Genomic DNA, 24046 nt, shown 5'->3' on the forward strand with positions numbered 1-24046 from the left:
GATGACGGGTAGTTGGCAAAGAGCTGGTGAGCTCATTCCTACTCATGGCAAGACTTTGCTAACTTGCCTCCATAATGGAACAGAATGTGAGGGTGACGTCATTACAACTGAGCTTTCTCTGCGTTTAATTCCACGGTACATTTGAAGACCCGCTGAGGTACAGGCACCTGTGGAATCCCCACAGTCAGTTCCTTTGATGGATTTTCAAGCCTGTTCACAGTTCTCCTAGAATGCAATAATCCCTGGAAGAGCCCCTTGTTTTCAATCACTTCAGAAACTCGGAGGCCTGCTTCATATAGATGAAGACACAGCTGCTGTTCCTTGGCTGTGCCCATGAACCTCTTTATAATGCTCAGCAGAAGCTCCTTTCAGGTTGAGGCCAGAAGTTGCTCTTCCTGTCCACCCTCACATTTTATTCCCAGAACATCAGCAGAATACCGGAAATATCTTTCAAAACCTCTAACATGTCTCGCCTTCAAAGTTTTGTTTTCACCTCACTCTAAGATAAACCGAGCTCTGCCAGAGACTGACAAGTGCATCAGGATTCTTTTTTTGCCTTAGTTACTAGACATTGTGGGAGAGTGTTACCCTCCATCATTTAGGTTAACAAGCTGAAAGAACGGAGCCATCAACTATGAGTCATTAAATGCCAGCTCTTCCTTCAGAGTATCTTCAGGCTTAAAAAAAAAAAAAAAAAGAAAGAAAGAAAAAAGTTCATCTCTTGCTTCCTTTGGCAGGCAGAAAACAGAACGATTAGCACAATTAACCAACCCCATATAAGTAAATGTGGGACCAAAATAGGCTGAATGGATTTGCCTGTGATTTATTACTGTGCTCTCTAAGGTTGTGGAGGCAAAGACTGCAGAAACCTGGTGGATCCTCACAGTCTTGGAATTTGTCCCAATCATGAACAAAAATCCCAAGTAGATTGCTGGGCATCTAGGCAAAGCCACACTACCTGGGAGAGCAGGATTTCCTGGGCAGAGCACCTTTCTGGCCCCAGGCCTCTTTCCAGTATAGCCATTCCTGGATTAAAACACATTCCAAGAGGCTAAAATACAAAGCTCTTTCACAACCCGTTTATGGTCCATGGGCCTGGGTGGGGAGGCATAGAACTTCCTGGCAGGCCTTTAGACAAAACAATGAGGAACCTATAAATCCCCAAGCAGGCATAAAGAACCCTTGCTGGACCTCCACAGGAGAAAGGAGCTAGCCTCCACCCATTTAGATGAATTGGTCTCCTGACAAGTGAGGCTGGCGCTATCGGCTAGGCAACGTCTCGGCAGCGTTTCTTGATTTAGACACATAGTAAGATTCTGAAATACGATTCTAAGGCCTTTTATGTTGTCAGCCCTTTTAGGTTTATGCATCCTGTCAAGTGATTCTACGAGGAAAAGAAACTTCTCAGTAACTCCGTGTAAATACATCCATGGGTCAGAAAACAAAGGATTAGGAAGGAAGTCGGTGTTGGCTACAACCTAGGACTGCCTCAGATTGCCTCAGATTGCCTCGTTGAGGCTCTCTTCGCTGGGTGCAAGGCTCGCTCTGAGGCTCAAGACCTTGTTGAGAAAACAAGAAGGGGAGAAAACTGGCAACAATTTGCCTGAAAAATGTCCTTTAGACAAAACTTCCAGCTCTGTTAAGAAGCAATCTGCTGCTAATTTCTCCTGACAAACGTGGGACATGGTCCCTTTACAGCTGGAAAAAAACCTGTCCACCTCTGGCTGGGCTAGTGCTCAGGGAACTCTAGTTCTCCGGGATTACTCTCCCCATCCCCACGGCCCCTCCCTCCCCGCTTCGACCTCGGTCCCTTTGGAAGGCATTCACTCCTGTGACACTTTTGCTGACCAAAGGGCTTTACTTGGCGACTTTAGGTTTACAAGATCGCTGGTGAACAATCAGTCTGTCTGGCAGGAAGGTCCGCCCGCAAATGTTGCAGGGAACCAATTGGCTCTGGGCACTTGTCCAAGCAGCTTCGTTTATGGCATCAAGATCATAGAACCCTTTGGCTGCAAAGAGAATGGGAAAGAGGCAAATATTTTAAAGAAGAAAAAGAAAGAAAGATAGAACGATGAAAGAAAGAAAGAGAGAGAGAAAGAAGAAAGGAAGGAAAAAAGAAAGAGAGAAAGGGAAAAAAGGAAGAGTGAGAAGGAAAATAAAAGGGTAAAATGGGTTAGTTTCCAATTTAGGAATCCATAGTCTACTATTTATTGAAAATAGTCTCAGAAAATACCTTTGACTGGCAGTTTCAAGTAAATCACGTGACTTTGGCAGAATTTAATAAATATAGTAAATAGTATTGAGCATTTTTTTCAGCTAGAACTGCAGGCTTTTTTCTCTTTGAATATTAAAAAGGGAAAGATATAGTCCCTTGCTATGATATGCATTCTTCACTAATTATTAACATCTTTCCTTACACGTTGTTATCTTGCAAATATAACTTTTGGCTTTCTTTCTGTTGGTTATAAATATAAGCTTACAAGAAAAGAACGCGCTTGTATTTTCCTCTTATGCAATCCTTCCCTGGAATGTTTTCAGAGACCCAAACTGACAACCAAGAGTGAATTTAAGAGGAATTATACCCTAAAAAACATCATCTCTTCATGGCCATAAACTCAGACTTTCTTTAACTAATTAAAGTGAAGAATGCAAACAAAACAAGCTGAGGGGAAGGGAGCTGAAAATGTATAATCTTCTTTGAAGGCACATGGGAGGGGAAAAGCCATATGGCTTTATTTTGGAGGAACAATGTGGGGTTTAACTTTAATAAGCCTTATTTAAATAGAATGACTTTCGTACGTTAAGTTGACTTAATCTCCTAAAATCTCCAAATAGGTCCCTCAAATATGACCAGGCACTCAAAATGTATCTGTTTTTATCATTGGCCAGCGTTTGTTACTTCATTAAACACTAGACTACCTTCATGTGATTTTTATCTTAGTGGTTCACACAACCATAACATACCTTTAGATTCTCAGCATGCCTGCTTTCAATGGAGATTTCAACTCTGTGCAACCTGGCATTTCTCCTTTACATAAAGCACGTATCACTATCATACAGATTGTGAATGTGTTTAAAGATTTCCTTTTATTTTTAAGTGTGTGCGTGTGTGTACACACGAATACATGTGCCTGTGTGAGCCAGTGATGCTGGATGTGTTGTAGCTGGAGTTACAGGCAGTTTTGAGCTGCCAGACATAGGTTCAGGGAAGCAAACTCAGGTTCCTGGCAAGATCAGTATGAGTACTTAATGGCTGAGCACATGAGTGTGTGTTTTGAGTGCTTTGAAAACTGTAGAGAAAAGGATGGCAGTGACATTTTCAGTGCAATATTTCTGCCTAGCACTTTGACTATGGATCCAGGAAAAGTTATTGCACTGAATGTGTGAGGGCATGCCAGTTTTGTTTACATGGAGGAGAATAACGCCTTCATAGATAAAAGTAGCCTGAAGCCAAGAGAAAAATTGCAGGCAAATGGCAGAATCTACCCTTTCTCTCTGTCAACAGTGGCAAACAGTGAGCCCCCTCCACCCTCCAGGGATTTTCAAGTTATTGTTTTCACTTCTGGCCATATGATGTTAAATATCAAGCAGAAAAAGCAATGCAGTCAATTAGAAAAGGTTATTTTGTGTACCAAATGAGAAGCTCTAGGAAGCCAGGTAGGTAGTCTCTTTAGAGACAAATGCTATGATTTCCGTGGGTGTATAGTTTATTATTTTATTTTATGTGTATGGATGTTTTGCCTGCATGTATGTATGTGTACCATACATATGCTTGATGCCAAAGAAGGTCAGAAGAAGGTGTTGGATCTCTTAGAACTGTTATGGATGGTTGTGAGCTGCCATCTGGGTGCTAGGAACAGAACCTAGGTCCTCTGCCAAGAGCAGTCAGTGCTCTCAAACCTCTGAGCTATTTCTACAGACACAAGGTATTCATTCTGAATTCTTTTTCAATCTCTAAGACCCTTCTTGCCAAGGACTGTGAATAGCACAGGTTTGATAGTATCTAGAACTTATAACAATCTAGATTTCACTCTATGGGTTGTTGTCATACTCTTCTTGGATCACACCTTAAAGAGGGCCATGAAATAGCCAATGTTCAACAGCTTGCACAGTAGCTATGACTACACAGGAAAAGTACATTGAAAGATGCTTCTCTTAAAAATCAAATATCCCTTAAGGAATGAGGAAATCAAATGAGAAAAACATTAATGATAGAAATATGATGATTGAGACTGAGCATGCATAAATGGCAATTTTATAAACATACATATACACACACACACATATATATGTATATATATATATTCGTTCAACTCTGTTCATATTCTGAGGAAACACAGCACTCTGTGACCCTCATGTGAGACTGAACAGCTCCACATTCACTTGAGTCGCATAGCACTTTATAAATACTGGTTGCAAAAACAAAATCGAAACATTTCTTCCAGATGTTTAGATTTCTGGTTTCATTTGCATTCATCGGAAGCTACAACTCTCTTGTGCTAAATTTCTTAATGATAACAGCAGCTGGATGGGGGCACCTTCCTTCTTTGTTTACACAAGAAACCCTTTCTTCAATTTTGTAACCTGACTAGTCAGTACATCCGGTAAGCATCTGGGTTTGGTACTCCTGCTCCATGAGGAGAATCAACATACATTTACAAATAAAAGCAAGGCTGTTAATACTCCCAAAAGTCTTTAAGCTTTATGTTTCTAAAGATATTATGCATGATAACACGTAAAAAATAACTTTAGGAAAATAACAGTAAATGTCTATGGTGTTACCAGGGCATAGCATCTTTATGACTCGGCATCCAGAATGTCTTTGAAAAATCAAATTTGACTTCATTTAAGACAGTTAGTGCTGTTGATCTCAGAGGTTTGAATTAGTAAGAAAAATTGGTTAATCTCCGAAGCCTCTCTCACTCTTTTTTTGTAAGAACTTACCAGTAATGCCTCTAATTTCTGGTTTTTTTGGTTCTGGTCTCCTCTGTTCTTTAGGCAACAAATTGTTCTCATTATGCCATTTTTTCAGACATTGTGGCTCATGAATGCTAATAGATTTGGTTCCATATTCGCGGCCACAGATGTAACAAATAACTGTTGGTGGACGCCTTGTCATTGTTAGCTGAAAAGAATATAAAACTCATGAGATAAAGTGTAAGTGTGGAAACCTCATTGGAAAGCTACAGTAACATCATGTTATATGGCCAAGTTAATAATTTTACTTCCAGTTACTGGGTCCGTGGAGATAGCATAGTGGTTAAGAGTCCTTGCTGCTCTTGCGGAGGACCTGAATTCAGTTCCCAGAAAGTCACAATTGCTTATCATTCCAGTGAACCCATCACTTTTTCTCAATTCCACAGGCATGTGCAAGCATGTACACACACACACACACACACATACACACACACACAAACACATACACACATACATACACACACATAAATAAAACCTCTAAGCAGTCTGGTAAGTTTGACTTCTTTGACAATGAAGAGACCAAACTATGCTGTTACATGCATGGATACAGGAGGCTTGGAGGGGAATAAAAAAGAGCCAGCCAAGAACTCTTCATATCATTATTGTCTGAAATATTTTTATTGTTTATAAGACTCATGGCCATGGCAGCTCAGTATCCAAGTGGTATCCAGCTCAGTATCCAATGGGAGCAGGGACTGTCTCTGACATGAACTCAATGGCTGGCTCTTTGATCACCTCCCCCTGAGGGGGGAGCAGCCTTACCAGGCCACAGAGGAAGACAATGCAGCCACTCCTGATGAGACCTGATAGACTAGGATCAGATGGAAGGGGAGGAGGACCTCCCTTATCAGTGGGCTTGGGGAGGGCCATGGGAGGAGATGAGAAAGGGAAGGTGGGATTAGGATTGGACAAGGGAGGGGGCTACAAGCTGGGATACAAAGTGAATAAACTAGGACTTTGCAGCCAGGCCTGAAGATACCTGATAAACTAGGGTCAGATGAAAGGGGAGGAGGTCCTCCCCTATCAGTGGACTTGGAAAGGGGTAGGGAGAAGATGAGGGAGAAAGGGTGGGACTGGGAGAGAATGAGGGAGCAGAATACAGCTGGGCTATAAAGTTAATAAACTGTAACTAATATTAAAAAACAAAAATGTAATTAAAAATAAATAAATAAATAAAATGTCACAATTAAAAAATACATCTATTTGGCTACTGCCTGCCAGATACACTCATCCTTGTTTGTATAAACCTGCCTAAAATATATACCTGATTGGCTCATTAAATGGCCTATACCTGGGCAAAGCAGAACAGAGTAGGCATGGCTAAAGTTCCTAGGCTTGTGAGGATGGAAGAATCATGAGAATCATGGGACTGATGGGCTGGAAGAGAGGAGGAAGGAGGTCACTATGGCGGGTTAGTGTGGAGAAATAAAACCATGTGGGCTGAGAGAAAGGACTCCAATGATAGTGTGAAAGGCCCAAATTAAGAATAAAAGCAAGTCTTTATAAGATCATGGATGGAAGATAGGAGAATTAAGGAGGATGGCATGGGCTGGGGGTTGGGAGGCAGATGGTGAAGTGATTCGGATAGCTGCCCAGCCCAAGGCAATAAAAAGCAATTATAAAACCTAACATATTTTATAATAAGACATGACTGTGTCTTATTATTTGTGATAGCAGGTTAGATAATACTGGTGTGATAATCATAAGGCTAATAATAAACACTACATAGCCCAACAGCCATTTTTTTTTTAATTTACTACAACAGAATTAACGGGAAGTGAGGCTAGAATTCTCCTCCCAGTAGCACCGAGATCGAATGTGCCCATATACCTGAAAATGAAAGTGCCATCAGAGAGCAAGTCACAGAGCTGCCCTCATTCTCTCACAGCAGCTTCTTAGTACCGCAAGAACCTGCACCTCTGTCTCTCTCTGAATCTGGAGTGAGATCCACCACTCTCAAGACCCCTGATCAAGAGGCTGGTAGGGAAGTAAACTGATGATACACTGCAGCCTCTGCACTGCGATCTTCATTGCTAACACACTGGATTTGGAATCTCCCGGGAGTCACAACCCTGAGTATGTCTTTGAGGGAGTTCTCAAAAAGGTGGAACTGGAAAGGGAAGGCACCTTCAATGTAGGTTATATCTGGAACCCCATAAGATACCATAATGAGCCTCAGATTGTGAGACGAGAAGACTGAATGAGTACGAAGGCCTTCCGCCAAGCCCAGTGCACCTGGAACCCATGCCTTTCTAGCAGAAAACCAGCTCTGGCAAGTTGTCCTGTGACCGCCACATGCACATGAGCATTCGAACACATATACACACACAACACACATGCATGCATGCATGCTCACACACACCAATCAATAAACCATAACTAAATAAGGCTTTAGATGATGGGACACAAAGCCACAAGGCCTGGTGTTGCCCCTGCCTGTCGCAGTGTGGCTTTGGCACAATCTTTGCTTGCCGTTCCAGTTTCTTCCTTTTTGGAATGGAAATGCATATTCTGTCATTGTATATTAGGAATTTGTGGCTTTTTTTGGGGGGGGGGATCTCTCAGTTAAGAGATTACCTTAAGTCTCTGATGGACCTTAAGCTTGGCTTTTGAACAGCCATGCTATGACTCCTTGTAGACTCTTCATTATAGAATAGTAGGAGTCTTTGAGGCCAGGAGTGAAATCGTATAGCTTAAAGATGACGTGTTCATGTCGAGTTGGCAAAGGGTGGTAGGATGGGTTGCTCGCTGTAAACTTAACTGGATTTGAACTCACCCAGGACATACATCCCTGGGAGCATCCTTGAAGAAGTCTCTAGTTGCTGCTGTGGTCAATGTTTCTGCAAACCTTAGCCAAATTTTAACCCTACGTTAAATTGCTTCTTGTCAGGTATTTGATCACAATAAGAAGACTAGCTAACACGGGTGAGAGTTGGTGGATACATAATTCACTAAAGCCAATATCATACAGTTTCCCAGAAATCCCTAGTGAAATTGTTCCATATCTGTTGTATGTATACAAACTTGCTTCTTTTCCATTTATCTCTTCCTATGAATTCTTTACAAAGAAAATGGTGCCAGAAAATAATGACCTATCATTTTTTTAAATGATTAAAGAACACAAAACAATATAACCTATTATAAGACCATGTCAATTCAGAAGTCCAGGCCAGTAAAATTAGTCTTCAAAACTATTTTCAAATAAGTACTTAAAAGATATCTTTGCCTAGAGGAATAGCTAAAGAATTCATTGCTGAGAGACTAGCTGAGCCAAAAATTCTAGAGAAGCTTTAAACAACGAAAGGAAATATCATCAAATAGCCTAGTGCTGTTAGAAACAATGGGGGAATACTATAAAACACAAAAGGTCAGTCAATAAAAGAAGCTTTGAAATATTCACAGTTTGTCATACAAACTACTAAGTGTCTTAGATAATAGGCTTTTTAAGGCAAATGCATCCAGGACAGAGGTTATAGTAAATCTGTACAAAACAAGTTATAGTCATCAAGAAGACAGCGTGGAGCAAAAAATCAAAATGAGATAGTTACTGTTTCTATTTTTCTTCAAATAGCTTTTGAATATGAATAGTATAAGTCAAAGGTGCTTATTTTAATTTACACGGTAAAGACCAGTACATACAGATATGCAAGAAGAAAAACTAAAGTTGATAGGTGAAAGGGCCAACCAAACCCCAAATATGCTAAATTAACTGATCCCCAAAGGAAGAGTAATAAAAGAAAACAAAAACACCAACCCACCAAACTGTGGTGATTAATAGCATTAAAACAGGAAGAGAGGTAGAAATAAGGTCAAATATGTTGATAATTAGCCAGGAGCATTACTCTTGTTATTGTCTACCCTGATGCCTCTTGCAGTATACCTCAAATAAATAAATACATCAATAATTGCAGCAAAGGCAAATAGCCTAACCAACACAATTAAAAGCCATGCTACTGAACATGATGGCTCATACCCAACCTTAGTAAAGGTAAGACTACTTTAGGAGGATTGCCATGAGTTCAAGGCCGGCCGAAGCTACATAATGAGTTCTAGTCTAGCCTGGGCTAAAGAGCTAGACTCTGTTTCAAAAAACCAGAAGAATAAAAATTAAAAGTAATGAGAGTAAAAGAGAACACATTTTTTTTTTCCAGGCTAGATAAAAAGATAGTATCCAGCTTTGGGTTTTTATTATAAGAAACACATTTTATGAACACAACCATGCAAATAGGTTTCAAATAAAAGAATGGAAAACTAGTCTATGTGACCAGTAAAAGAAGGAAAGCTGCTATGTTTTATGTTTAGTGTAGGCAGCTTGAGTCAGATAGCTAAGAATCTTCAGGGCCATGCATAGCCATGGAAGCCTTGCTGAGATCTGAATTTTGCTGTGATGGGAGCCATTCACCAGGAACTAAATCATAAGTGTGCATCAAGGATAATAGCCTGGTGGTCTGTGGCTAGCAGGGCAATACCACTGTGAGACCCAGTAAGTGACTGTTCTGCAGATAAGGGAATAATGGGACCAGAAATGGCAAGACTTTATTCTGGAAAGGGAGAGAAGAGCAAAAGAAAACTGAAAAAATAGGAAAGCATTGATTGTGTTCTGGACCTGAGGAGATTGATATAGTCATAGAATTTAACCTCAGTAAACCCAGCCAAAACAGGAAACTTAAGCCTGCAATTCAATGTTAATAGTTTTTGGAACTATTCATGCAGAAAGGGCTATTTTAAACAGGAAAATTCCAGATAAAGGGATTAGAGAGAGTATGAAGAAAAAAATACAGGTAGCATGCCCATAATAAGACTATTGAAAATATGAAACTATTGGTAAAATCATAGATAAAGGTTCACATTTTCAGTTTAAAAATGAGGCAGGGAGAAAAAAGATCCATCGAGAATTTCAAAGAAAGTCCTTCCTGGCTTCTAGCACAGTGGAGTCATCACTCTGTAAAATGTTGAAAAGAATTGGGTAAGTGAGAAAAAGACACCAGATTTACTGTCACATGCCAGTGACTGGTGAACATTAATCCCTGATGGAGGAGGAAGGGTAAAGAAAAGTCTAAATTGTTGTGATTCTAAGTACCAGGAAACCACATAAACCTCAATTGTTAGACCTTTAAAATTAGAGCTAGAAGACGGGAGTGCTTCCAAAAATCTTGGGGAAATGAGAGTTGAGTGGAGTCAAGAAAGACTTGTTTATATGACAGGATTATAAAATACAGTCTTCCTCCATAGTGAGTGAGGGATGGGATCAAGGGTGGATTACAGATGTTGAGCTTGGAAGAAAGGGAAGAAAGAGGAAGTAGATGATAGTAGAGAAAGGTGGTCGTAGGAGAGTCAGGATTGATAGAACTCACAGAGATGAACTCCTAGGTAGCATGATCTTCAAGGGGACAAAGAGATTTGGGAAATCAAGTATTAAAATGATAAGGATTGGGTATTGTGGAATGTAATAGTGATTCAATTAGGAAAACTACTCACCAGCTAAAGCAAAATACACCTAATTAGAGTTGTAAGAGATGCCAATGGCATTAAAGGTTCCTTTTCCCACATGTTCTTTAATAGGTCTTGGAGGCATGAAGACAGAAAGAAAAATTAAGTGAATGGTATCTTATCCTTTGAGAAATAAAACATGATAAAATATATTTTAGAATCAGCCTGCCTTTAACCAAGGTATTGGCTCGTCTCCTGAAATAAAGAAAACAAGATTACAACAACACAAAACAAAAAGCAAAACAAAAACAATTATTATGATTTCTGACTACCAGAAGCAAAACAGATCCTAGAAGATGGAACAGCAAACTAAGAGGCCAATTAAAATTGAAATTGGAGAGCCTCCCTTAAATGTGGACTTTAATTGAGGTATAATATTTTTGTTGAGTATTAAACCGTGCCAAGAGACTGTGTTCATCAAAATAACCAGATGCTTGTGAGTCACGTTCTCATGTCATGTCGCATGTATAGCCCGTACAAAGCAACTTGGGAAGCGGAGAATTCAAGACCTAAGAGCATAAGCCATAATTTTTGAGACACTTCAAGGTTCCCTACTCTTTACTTTCATGATTATTCTCTTGGAGGGTTAATTAAATACAGGGTTTTCAGTTGAAAAATTGAAAAGTTGTTCATTTCAGTTTGAGAAGAATGCATTTATTAAGATTCCATATGGAATCTGGATGAAGCCCGGCATTTAACCAGGCGTGACAAGCAGAATAAACAGCATGGTTCCTAAAGGAAGACACACATATCAAGTTGTCACAAAGTTGCCTTTGCAAGGGAAAAGCTGTGAACTAGCAGGCTGGCCCAGAGGCCAGAAGATACCCTGAGAGCAACTGCAAAGGATGTGGGAGAAAATTACCACGTAAAAGGTAAAGATGTTCTCTATTACTCTCTTTTTAAATTTCTATTTATTATTTATTACAATTTATTCACTTTGTATCCCAGCTGTAGCCCCCCTCCCTGGTCCCCTCCCAATCTCACCCTCCCTCCCTCTCCTCCTCCCATGCCCCTTCCCCTAGTCCACTGATAGGGGAGGTCCTCCTCCCCTTCTATCTGACCCTAGCCTATCAGGTCTCATCAGGACTGGCTGCATTGTCTTCCTCTGTGGCCTGGCAAGGCTGTATCCCAGGGGAAGATGCTCAGAGAGCCTGCTCCTGAGTTCATGCCAGAGACAGCCCCTGCACCCCTCTCCTCTTTTGAGAGCTTCCCCTATGCTCTGTATTTGGGGCTGAACTTTGGTTGACCTGAATCCTCCATGTTCTCAGGTTGGAGCATCTTCTTGCTAAACTGTGCTATAGGGAGGTGTAGGCGGCCCAGCTGTAACTGAGGACAAAATGCTCCCTAGTGGGTCTGAAGAGTGATAAGATAACCTGAGTTATTTTTCATCACCTTCACTGTTGTTAGTCTGAAATTTCATGGAGCAATCTGTGGCTTGTGGTCAATGCCATTACCATGATTACCAGGGATTACTCGATGAGGTCTTTCCTCAGTGTTTGCAGTCAGAAATGGATTTGGGGGGGAGGTGAAGGGAGAGCAAGAACAGGAAGGAAAGACCCCACCCTGACAGCCAGCAGTGTGACCCTCTTGCCTAATGTGTGGCGGACAGCACTGGATGACATAGCATGACAGAGCATGACAGGGGCAGTGGAAGGTTCTCCCTAGAGGTCATAGGAGGACAGCAAGCCGAACACACAGAGCTTGCCAGGGCCAGCCAGCAGCTGGAGAGTGAAATCAAAGGAAGGCAAAGAAAAACCCACAAGTCTGAACTCTGTACAGAGCAAAGATTAGGTTCAGTTTTCCTGTCAAAATTTCCGATAGTCCTTATGGAAATAAATTTTAAAAAGTGAATCTCTAGTTACATGAGAACTAGTTCAGGTGTGAAACTTTATGAGGATAAGAAATAATCTGCTACATTGATGTGTCTCAATCACAGCTCATTCATCTCTGCTCTGGTCCTTTGAGGTTGATGGCAGAGTCAATTCAGGCCAAATACAAAGATGCATTAGGGAAAGCTTTTATGCGTGTTTTAAACTTGAATCTACTAACTTTTCATATGTTTTTAATGATTTTACTGGCCACGGTTAGAATTCTATTATTTTTCATGCAGCATCTTTTACTTTTTGTTCATGCTTTTTTTTTTTTCCTCTCTGTCAGAAGCACCTGGTATTTGGTGGTTTAGGCCAAATCTGGTTAGGTTAACACAAAAGCCAAGTGAACATTTAGAAGGTTCTCTTCCAGTCTGTGTAGATATATAACTTGCTACCTCTATCCATTAAGTTCTTAAAGCACCACAAAAATAAGAGGGCAAAGATAAGGATCAAGGAAAAAAACTGGCTTGGTGGGAAGGCTTAGGAAGATTATTGATAAAAGGGGAATAAATGTGGTCATTTCCGGGGACCCGGAGAGAGTGCTTCAAGCATTCTTGATGGCCTTGGCCTGGCTCAAAGGAAAGGAAACCATGGTGAACTGTGTGACTTAATACTCAAGAGCTTCTAAAACGTGAATACATTGGTCAGAAGGAAAAAGAAAATTAAGGGCCGTGGTACGTGAGTCTCAATGAAAGAGGCTCTGAAAATCAAAATGGAAGCCATTAGCAGCAGCTTTCGTAAAGAGCAAAATCACGGCACCTGTTACGTTCTTACGTCAGCTTCATCGTGACCGCCAAGTGAACATTTACAGTGTGAAAGGCAGCAGGTGTGTTATTGGAGGACAAGAGTGCGGCTCACAGGAGTAGCTTTAAGAGTTTTTATTTATGTATGTGTGTGTGTGTGTGTGTGTGTGTGTGTGTGTGTATGATACTCACTCCTGCTAGTCGTGAGTTCATGCTATGTGCGTGCCAGTGCATGTGAAGAAATGACAACTTACAAGACTTGGTTGTCTCCTTCCATCATGTGGGTCCCAGGGACCGAACTTTTACCTGCTGAGCCCTGTCACCAGCCTAGATTTATTTCTTGTTGTTGAAACATTTTGTCTATTTTTTTTTAAATAAGGTGACCATTTCAGTGAGGCTTATGCCAAAGAAACCACATCACTGTGTAAACTATATTCTTTTTACTAAATCTGTGTCCACATTAAATGAAATGCCTGACTTTCCCCCAACATAATTTATATGTTATTTGGAAATGTTCTTGGAAACAGAGAGTTTTTCCATCTCTTTCTGGGGATTGCACCATAAAATTCCTACATCTAAATAGCCCCATTTCTTGTGTTCATTTGAGGCCATTCATTAACCCCAAAAAAATAAAATCAAAACCAACCAACCAACCAACCAACCACAACAACAACAACAACAACAAAAAAAAAAACATCCAAGGGGCCAAAAAATAAAAAAGTATCCTGAAAGGGAACTAGAGCATTGATCCTAAACACAACTCCTAACAAAAGATACAGCTACTTTCAGATATTATCCAACCATATGGTTGTAATCATTAATCTGTAATGATACAAGTCAAAACATTTAAATTCAAAACAGTGGTGACCATGAGAGAGATAGACATGACAATCCTTGCTCTGTCTCAAAACTGGGTTAAGAGCTGTCCCCTGTATCTATTTGTATTTTTTTCTCTCAGATGGGGCATGACTAGTCACAGGCTCAGCTAGTCTATGGTCTATCTGGGTTTAATCAACTATTTCTCAATTTCGCAAAAGCCAGCAAGACAATGGTATTTGAAATATTGATGGTGCCAATGTATGCTGAGCAGAAACAAAGGCGAGGCACCTGCTGGGGGCACAGCTGTGGCTGATTCAGATGAGACCTGAACCAAAGGATACAGGAGGGCAGTGTGGGCCTCTCTCAGTGATTCAGTTGCACTGGAAATACTGTCACTCTGGAAGTTGCTGTTGCCGTGTGCCAGGCCCTGTGCAGGGAATGAAACCACGGCCTGGCTCGAAGCAGTAGGAATACTAACTCTTTTTAACTTGGGAAATGTTCTTTAGGTCTATCTACGAGCAAATATCAGGCTGATAGATTCCTGTTTGCCTGTGCAGAGCTCATAACATGTGCAACTATTTAAGAAACAGGGGAAGGGAAGACAACAAGGCCTTCTGCTGAGGAGAGACAGTTTCCTTTGACTTCTCTGCCCATTGATGTGTTTGAGCTTGGACTGGCTATTTTGAGAACTGGCTTCCAGGCAAGGAACCTTTTCAGAATGCTAAGCTTTTGTGACCCTTTAAACTTTGCATGGGATTTAGTTCCCATGCAACAGCTTCATGGTTTAGAACAGTGGTTTTTAGGAAATGCCAAACATTAATTTATCTTCATAATTATGATTTTTCCTACTGAGTGATAAGTGTCTCAGTTTCTAAGACCATATGTCTTCTGATGGTCGTGACCCACAGGTTGAGAACTTTCGGTCTACAAACTCCCAAAGTCATCCAAGGGGTGACGGGAAGCAGAGTGACTGGCACAATGTGTGAGCCCTTCCTCACTGTGCATGGTGACACTCTCTTCAGCATGCCGTCTAGTCTATCAGGTCCCACTCTGTCCTCTTTACAGGGACCTCACAGACCTGCCGTCATGGGCATTCTTCTTTAGACCTCAGGTAGTAGCATGGTCAGTAGTTCTCAACCTGGGGGTCAAACATCCCTTCTACAGGGGCCTAAGACCATAGACAAGCACAGATATTTACATTATGACTCATGATAGTAGAAAATTAGTTATAAAGTAGCACTAAAATAATTCTATGGTTGGGGTCATCACAGCATGAGGCACTGTGTTAATGGGTCACAGCATTAGGAGGGCTGAGAACCACTGCTTTAGTTGGCCATTCCATTGTTCCCAAAAGTTTACAAATAGCTGTCTCAGGGTCCTCTTCTCCAGGATAAAACAGACATTATTTTTACTGTTCACTGTTTACTGTGAAGCTTGCTCCATTCCCTGAAAGCATTGTGTGACTTTAAGAAACTTATCTTTCCAATCCTTTGATTATACTAGTTTTTAAAAAATTGCCTAATATTTAGTTTCTAAGACATGAGATCTTGCTTTAACATGTCAGTGGCTAAGAAAGCTTTGGTACTTATCCAGAGAACTGTATCTCCTAAAAGCAGCAATTCAAAAAAAGATAAAAGACTCTTTGGTGGTGAGATAAAAAAAAAAACAAAAAAAACCAAAAAAACAGAACAAAAGCAACAACATGCTCTCTAAAATTACCTATGGATGCAATAGTGGCACAATTGTTATGGGGATGACCAAACACTTTCTGGTTGACTTTAATGCCTTATCCACAGGAGAAAACTCAGGCATGGTAGTGAGAGTCTGGCCAAGGATCCATGACTGGAGACCTCATAGGTCCTAGGGGTGAACTCACTCATTATTTTGCTAAATAGACTTAGTGTCAAAATGCCCTCTAAATAGGTATTTATTTATTCATAAATTAGTGCTGCTTTCAGTGCTAATCAAGTAGGTTGCCTGTAGGGAATGTAACATGAAACAGAATTACAACAGAATGTCATGGGAAGGTTAACGCCATCCTCAGGAACAAGGAGCTGGCATTTCGGGGTGAATTCGGTAACAAACGTGAAAACCAGGACTTTGTTGTGCATTTGGGATGCTAATCCGAATCTAACTGAGTCCACCATCTGTGAATGGTGTACCACGCCCTGCCTCTAAGTCAGCCATTGGCTTTGAGAGAAACCAGCAAAGCTACCATTTCTGCTTCTGTTCTGCTCTCACAACTACCTTGAAAACACTGCCAAGTTCTTGCACTCGAGATATAGCCTGCCTCCCATTGGACCATAGATGTGTGAGCCTGTGTGTGTGGCCGCTGGGAAGTGCTTTCCTCAGCAGTGGCTTTGTGAGGAACAGAGAACCTCTTGATGATAGGCTTTTCCTCTCAATGCTTCTTTACCAAAAGCACTTCTCTGGGGCATGGGGTTTTGCCCTCAAGAAACTTTCTTCGCTCTCCTTTGAAGTTAGGAAGTCTCACCCCCTGATTCCTGTAGGCTGGCCAGCCGATGAATCCCAGGGATTCCCCTGTTTGAATCTCTCCACCATTGGGATTACAAACCTGCTCAGCACATATGCCTTTGTGTGTGTGTGAGTGAGTTTTGGAGATTGAATTAGGTCTTCTTGTTTGCAAGGCAAGCACTTTATCTCTGAGCCTTCTCTCCAGCCAAGGAATAGTTTATGGGTTAAACATTTTATTTTCTTTCTTATTTGAAATGTAAAAATAATAATAATAATAATAATAATAATAATAAACCACACTTGCCGTTGATATCTTAGAGGATATTAATTTTGTAGACAAATTCTTGCCCTAGAAATTATTTTCTTAGCATAATCCTGACACAGGATGTCTTGGTGTTTCATTTCTGAGCTCATCAGTTGGACCACAGGCCTAACTCTCATGGTTAGCTGGCTTCTAGGTCACAGATTGAAATCAAGTAAGAAAGAATCGCCGAGGAAAACCCACAGGCAAGACACCAACTGACTCATCCAGTGATCAGAGAAGGCTAAGAAAAGTGCAGATGGCACCACCTGGGCTTATGGCAGGAAGTTGTTTGTTGTGATTGATTTTTCTGTGGTTTAGATGTAGATGTCCCCAGCTTAGGGAGTGCGCTTAGAAGAGTGCTTCTATGTTTAAAAAGCAAGCTTCTTATAAAATTTTCCCATCATGGTGGCAACTTAATTTTTTTTTAAATAAGATTTATTTATTTATTTATTTATTTATTTAACGTATATGAGTGCTCTAACTACATGTACACCTGCTCAACAGAAGAGGGCGCCAGATCCCAATCTAGACGGTTGTGAGACACCATGTCTCACAGGAGGTCCTGAGTTCAATTGCCAGGAATTGAACTAAGGACCTCTAGAAGGGCAATCAGTGCTCTTAACTGCTGAGCCCTGTGAATTGTTTTTTCTGCCCTGTAATGTCCCCACTTTCCTCAGTCTTGAAGTTGGAAGCAATATGTCTATGCTTTTGTATTCTCTGATTAATGCTAGCCTGGGATATGCATGTTCCTTGGAGACTTTAAAGATGGGATCATGGCATTGGAGGCAAGTAACTAGACACAGATATTAGAAACATACTGGATTTCTGTATTGGGGCCCTTGTCAAGTTGTACATCATATATAACACAACATAGTTCTGGTAAAGGCTGTAAACATATGAAGGGAATGTGGAGATGTTCTACATAACATAAGTGGCAATTGAGAGATGAAGGCTCAAGTAAATTTCTCTCCATGCTCTTTACCCAATCGTAAAGAAGAATCTGTGTCTCATAGTGATCCAAGACATACCTGCCCATGAAGGATTCCTGCCGGGATATGTTGAACGACATTTGATGTGTTTCTAAAACCTTGTGGGGAAAAATTTAGTGCTGATGCTAGAATTTGGACCCATAGGAACCATGCTCCAAACCCTAAAGAGTCATTAGTGTACATTACTGGGAAATACAGATGTATGCATTTGGGGCTGAAGCAGGGAGATGGGGTAATGGGGAGAATCAGGCTTCTGAAGACATAAAAGATAGGTTACCACCTTTCATATTTACTTATTGTGTGTGCATGCATGTGGAGACCAGAAGTCCACTTGCAAAAGTTGGTTCTCTCTTTTTACCATGTGGCTGTCAGAGATAGAACTTGTTGTCAGGCATAGCAGCAAACGTCTTTACCCACTGAGCCATCTCGCCTGCTCAAGAGAGACACACTTTTAAATAAGCTAGCCATACTATAGTTTTATTGAGTCCATGACTGAACAGCATTTGGCTTGTGGGCATATGAACCTATCCTCTCACAGGAGTAACAAATAATTAGCATTTGTCCTTCTGAAGCAGCAGCAAGCAAAATACAGGCATCCCGATGCAAAATCCTGGGAAGGAGGATCAGTTTCTATCAGAGTCTTGCTAATTTCTGATCTGATCTGAGGCTGACCTCTTATTTTTTTTAAGTTATATGTCATTATCATCTGTGTAGGTAAGCATTAGCCTTCAAATTTTACATGAGAAACTTACAGAGTACGTTTTCTGTTAAAACTTTATAGCTCTTCTCAGGACACACAGATTTCACATACTCTACATCCATCTACAGGTTCACCTGCCTTGGCTTGCAGAGCCAGCAGTGTGGGAGAGAGCCAGGACTGTTACCTTAGTGTTGCTCTTTGTACACCTGAGAGCCATGAGATCCTAGGATGCTGCCCTGATATTCGGACATGGTTGGCCCCAAGGAAAGATGATTGAATGCCACATGGAGTTGGTCCCTAAGTAGCCCAGCTGGCAGCATCACCAAAGGCTACTTTGTGAGGTAAGTCTGGCTTTCATGACATCAGCACTACTGAGCAGGTGAGCAAGGGCCATTGAAGAAAAATGTGAGAACCATAGGCCGCTTCATGTGTTATCTACCATTTCCAAAAAGTCCCATGTAGCTCTTGGATTTAGGGATGACAGAGGTGAGCAGTTCTAAGAGTCTTGGCCTTGACTTCAGGAACAGAGGACACATAGAAGAACACTCTCAGATTTAAGCTTTCTTTTTCTTATGGGCTGAATAGCATCTAAGCTTGCCTATTATTTAACTGAGAGAACATAAACAGACTGCAGCTCCTCCATCTTCCCATTGCTAGTGGATAAACTTTTTTTTTTCTGCGTCCAACATTCTCCTGGAATAAGAAAGCACCCTCCTATCTTTCCACCCACTGGTGATCCTAGGCACCTGGTGCCTGCTTCCCTGCAGGGTCTTTACCTTTTCCAGTCACCGTGGTTTACTCCTTTTCCCCACGAAATTATCATTTTAATCATTCAATTTAGTCTCAATGCTTCTATTATTTATAGAAACCTCCACTGGTAACCTAACCACTGTTTCTCTCTCAGGCTAGAGAGAGCAAAATTTCTCAAAACATACCCATACTCTACCACTCCAACCGAATGGGTGTGTTCTTTCCAAGGTCCATAGCCAAATGCAGTTATTTTCAATTCTGATTCTACTTCCTCTCTCAGCATACCTTCTGTTGTTCCCACCCTGCTGAGAGTTTCTCAGCTGCCACCTTCCAAGGAATCTCACTCTCCAGGCTTGTCTCTGGTCAATTGTACCTTTAGATATTCATTCTCCATCTCCTCCAGGGATCAGCTTCAGTCAGTTTTTCTTCCTTTTTGATTTTTTAGGATTGATATATTTTTATTTTATGTGTATGGGTGTTTTGACTGCATATATGTCTGTGTGTACTTGGTGGCCCAGAGGCCAAAAGAGGGCATCAGATCCCCTGGAGCTGGAGTCTTGTATGGTTGTGACCTGCCATGTGGATCTAAGAATCAGAATTCTGTTCCTGTGCAGAACATCAAGTATTCTACACTGCTGAGCTTCATGCCCAGCTCCCCAGTCTGGTTTTCTAACCCTATACTCATTCAGGTCTCTGAAATTGCTAATGGACCTCCCTGCCATGTTCTCTCTTCTTGGTCTCAAGCTCATACAGCTCAGCTCAGATAGCGGCATTTTGATCTGTTATCTCCAGAAGGAAGTGACTGAGCCTCATTCCCTATGGCCTTCCTTCCCTTCTTAAAAAGTGCTACAACCGAAGCTGGTGCTCCAGCTAAAGACCCAGGAGTCCTCCTTGGCCTGCTTCCTCACCCTGCCACACTTCAACTCTCACAAAGTGTGCCCAGCGCCCTTAATCTGCAAGTCTGCAACCAAGCACTGAATCCCTGATATAGCTAAACAACGGGTGTGCTACTCTGTGGAGGACAACCTGGGGGACCACCACCACCCGGATGGTGTTCCTATGGCTCCTTCTTGCTCTCCATCATCCCCCATGAAGGCACCAGTCACATGTAGGCTCCTTAGTTCCACTGTGATGAGAGCAAAGTCTCGCTTTCCAGCCATGCCCTCACCCAGTACCTGCTCTGTTAATGCTCTCACACCTCACAGGTCTCGGCTGAAGGGTTTTCCCTAGCCAACGTCCTGAATGTTGTCTTCCACCACAACACACTGTGTGATCAAAATCTGATACTAGATGACTATATTTTGGGTTTTCCTGTCATTTCCTCCTAGGACGAAGACCGTTTTAAATGAGTGTGAATTTGGTGCTTAGGCCAATACCTAAAGAGAATAGTCAGCAAACTTCTTTTCTCTTTGTCTTCCCTCATGCTCAGGCTGCATAGGGTAACCGTGTCCTGGGAACTGAAACCACAGGCACTCTACCGGCGACTTCCACCATGCCTCTGGACTCTTGCTTATCTCATTCCTGTGCTCCTTCACAGTGGTATTAAAAGATAGGCTTGCTTGCATTTGGAACATACCCTAGCTACCATAGACCCTGCGACCTAACCCTGGGCAATGGCTTAATCTCAAACTTCCAACCAGGGAATCAGAGAAAATCTAAAACAGATTATGCATACAAAGTGCTGATCGCAAAGAGTTTGAGCAAGTGTGTCCCCTCTAAAAGTCATGCTGAACCTGAATCCTCAATGGAACGCCTATTGAGATTCAGACTGTGGGAGGCGATTGAGTCATGAGGACTCCACCTTTGTGAATAAGATGACACCTGCATGAAAGGGTGTCACTTGAAGCAAATGCTTCCTTGCTTGCCCTTCCAGTCTTCCACAGCCCCATCCTGGACCTAGAGACCATCCTTCCCAGACATGCTGGTACCCTGGACTGTCTTGTCTCCAGAGTCTGCAATTCAGATCTCTGTTCTTCATAAATCCCCCTGCTTCAGACATTTGTCATAGTAGCATGGATGAATAAATGGAAATACTGAATAAAGGTAGTTCATGCTTTTCTTCCCTGTCCCTAAACTCCATATTCTTTCCATTTAATACATATCCTTGTTCAGATACGAAAACAGGGCAATATCTGTTCTGCCTTCCCTGTGACAGTCCCATCATACATGTTTTGCCTTCAAGGAATGAGATACTCCCCCAGAAAATAGCACCGACTTCAACCCTCATGTAGCCATAGTCCCAAATAACTGGAGTTTGTAGTTGTATTAGAAAGGAAGCTTCTCAGAAAAGAGGGGCTGGAGGAGCTGGAGAGGTGGTTTCATGGTTAAGGGCATTTGTTGTTCTTGCAGAGGACTGGGGAGGGGGGTTGGTTCCCAGCAGCTGCATGGTGGCTCACAAGCATCATAACTCCAGCTCCTGGGGACTTGATACTCTCTTTCGACCTTTGAGGGCACCAGGCATGCACGTGGTACACATACATGCGTGGAAAAAAACACACTCAAACACATAAGAATAAAAAGGAGGAGTGGGAGCTGGAGAAATGGCCCAGCAGTTAATAGCATTTACTGCTCTCAAGGACCCGAGTTCAGTTCCTGCACCCATATCAGACAGCGTGCAATCACCTGTCTCTTCAGCTGCAGGAGGCTTGAACACTTTTGATCCCATAAAGCACCTTCAGTCAGGTACACATACCTACGCGTAGACACACTCCTATCTACTGACACATGATTAAAAATAACAAAAAGTAATCTTTTTTTTTTTTTTTTTAAGGGAAGGCAGTCACACACTTGATAGTGTGGAAGACGTTAAAAGAAAACAGCAGATGGCAGCACCGGATGCTAGTGATTGTGCCCGAGGAACTTTCAGTTGCAACCTGAGCCCTGAGGATGCTGAAAGTACTCAGAGCCACAGTCAGAGAGGCAGCCTTCTGTAGAAAAGACCGTGTCCCTTATTAAACACAATCTAATTACGTGTTTCACTATCATCCTGTGCTCCGATGAGGACTACAACTAAAGACTGTGACAACCAGCTTCTAAAAATTGATAACATTATTCCTTCTCTTTTAAAAGAAGAAATATCAGCAGAGTACAGTGAGCACGCCTGTAATCCCAGCCCTTGGGAAGGCAGAGGCAGGCAGATCTCTGTGAGTTCAAGGCCGGCCTGGTCTGCAAAGCAAGGATAATCAAGGCTACACAGAGAACCCTGTCTCCTGTCTCGAAAGCCAAAAAGAAACAAAACAAAACACCAAGTAAAATAAAATAAAATTAGGAATAACAATGGCCTCTATTATATTCTTCTGCAGATGGCATAGAAAATGACTTACAAAATGAGTATCAGAATAGTACACAATAGTAAAGATCAAAATAATCCCTATTTTTTCCCGGACTGTGCATCCAAACTTCATGTGAAGCTAACAGCAATGTTTGAACTAGGTGCAGCTCACCCAAGCTTTTCTCCTCTTAGAAGAAGGAAATGCCCCAATGCTGGTCGTTACAACGCAGAGCTAGACTAAGATGGCCCCATAGCAATCAGCTTTTACATAATTCCACAGTAGGGTTTTATTCTCCTTAAACACTGCTGGATCACTTTACAACGTTTCTGTGAGATCAAAAATCATAGCTTTGGCCCTGTATTTCAGATTATACGTAGCAGCAGAGCTGAAAGCAAGATGCCCAGTTTAGATATCACAGGAGAGCTTGCCTCACTGACCCCTGTTTTTTTTGTTTTTTTTTTTTTGTTTTGTTTTTTTTTCTTTTCTCTTTGATTGACAGTGAACAGCAGCTGGAGCATCATACGGGCCCTTCTACAGTAGCGGGGCATTCTGAACAACACTGCACTCGGCCAGCAAAAGTCACCGCCATCCCGTTGGAGCAAACTGTTTTCCCAATACTGTGACTGTTATTGAGAACATATTTTTTCCTCTCTGGAATTCAGGTTGAGCCCCTTGAGAATATCAGGCAAGATAGCTGATGCTAATCCAAAACCAGATCAAGAATTCCAGAGTGAAACTGCTCTAACTGACAAGAGATAGAGATGAAGCAGGCATCCAAATTGTAAAAAGCTACGCACTTCAGTCAGCCAAAAGTCAGCCGTCACAGGCAGATTCAGCTCCAGAATCTAATGATGTATAGGTCAGCGTTCTTTATGAAAAACAAGTGACTCACCGCACGAAGCTGTAGATGGTGTAAGGAGGCTAAAGGGTCTACAGACGGGATCCAGGGAGCAAACTGAACTGGTGAGAAACGGCTTTCTGCTGAGTGTGACTTGAAAGCAATGCCTGAGGGAACAGAAACCGTCCATCCCTTCCAAAAGAGCTTTAGGAAAGTCTAAAACCTGCTCCATTCTAATACACCCACGCTTGCCTATGACCTCTTGGTTCGATGACCTTTCAGTGTCTTTACGGAGGCCTGTGTGGTTCCCAAATATGCCCATGCATGGGGAACAATGGTGGACGCCACTGTCCCACTGACACATGGCAGGCGAGGCCTACGAGGGTTTGAATGTATACTAGCAACAGTCAGTCTTCTAGGGGGCCTCCCCACATCCATGCAGCCATTGTGGAGAGACCACCACTGGCTCCTGCTGATATTTCCTCCTCCAGAAAGCTGGGTGGATGAGGAAGGTGTCTTTCTGCAACACCAGGGGCCCAGTCAGTTGGCCTAAAAGCAGCTGTGACTGAGAGAACACGCCGTGCTCAGCCTGTTGGCTCCGGTCGTGGAGCACAAAGTATGTGTTATAAGACTCCTGATCCTCCCCCCTCCCAGCTCTAGGTCTGTAATGAGAACGTTCAGAGGAAACGCATGCAATCAAGAAGTGCGGCTGTGAGTTAGAAAGAAGTTCTGGGAGGGTTGCTGATTGGCCGTCCTGAGACACAGATCCTTTTCCTCTCTGATTCCAGACCCCACACATCTTGGCAGACAAACAACAG

At 42.0% G+C, this 24046-nt stretch overlaps 1 protein-coding gene across 2 annotated transcripts in view; it reads right to left on the reverse strand.

The window, feature by feature from the left end:
• Positions 1 to 1857: 1857 nt before the first annotated feature.
• Positions 1858 to 24046, reverse strand: part of Znf475 (zinc finger protein 475) — a 49407-nt gene continuing 27218 nt past the window's right edge. For both annotated transcript variants that reach the window (XM_060377276.1, XM_060377277.1), the window contains exons 3-4: positions 4945 to 5125; positions 1858 to 2009 (exon numbers count right to left, since the gene is read on the reverse strand). In XM_060377276.1, the coding sequence (XP_060233259.1) occupies positions 1858 to 2009; positions 4945 to 5125 (333 nt within the window). The remainder of the gene's footprint in view (positions 2010 to 4944; positions 5126 to 24046) is intronic.

This window comes from Meriones unguiculatus, chromosome 2 (genome assembly GCF_030254825.1).
Source record: "Meriones unguiculatus strain TT.TT164.6M chromosome 2, Bangor_MerUng_6.1, whole genome shotgun sequence".
In the NCBI taxonomy this organism is placed as follows: Eukaryota; Metazoa; Chordata; class Mammalia; order Rodentia; family Muridae; genus Meriones; species Meriones unguiculatus.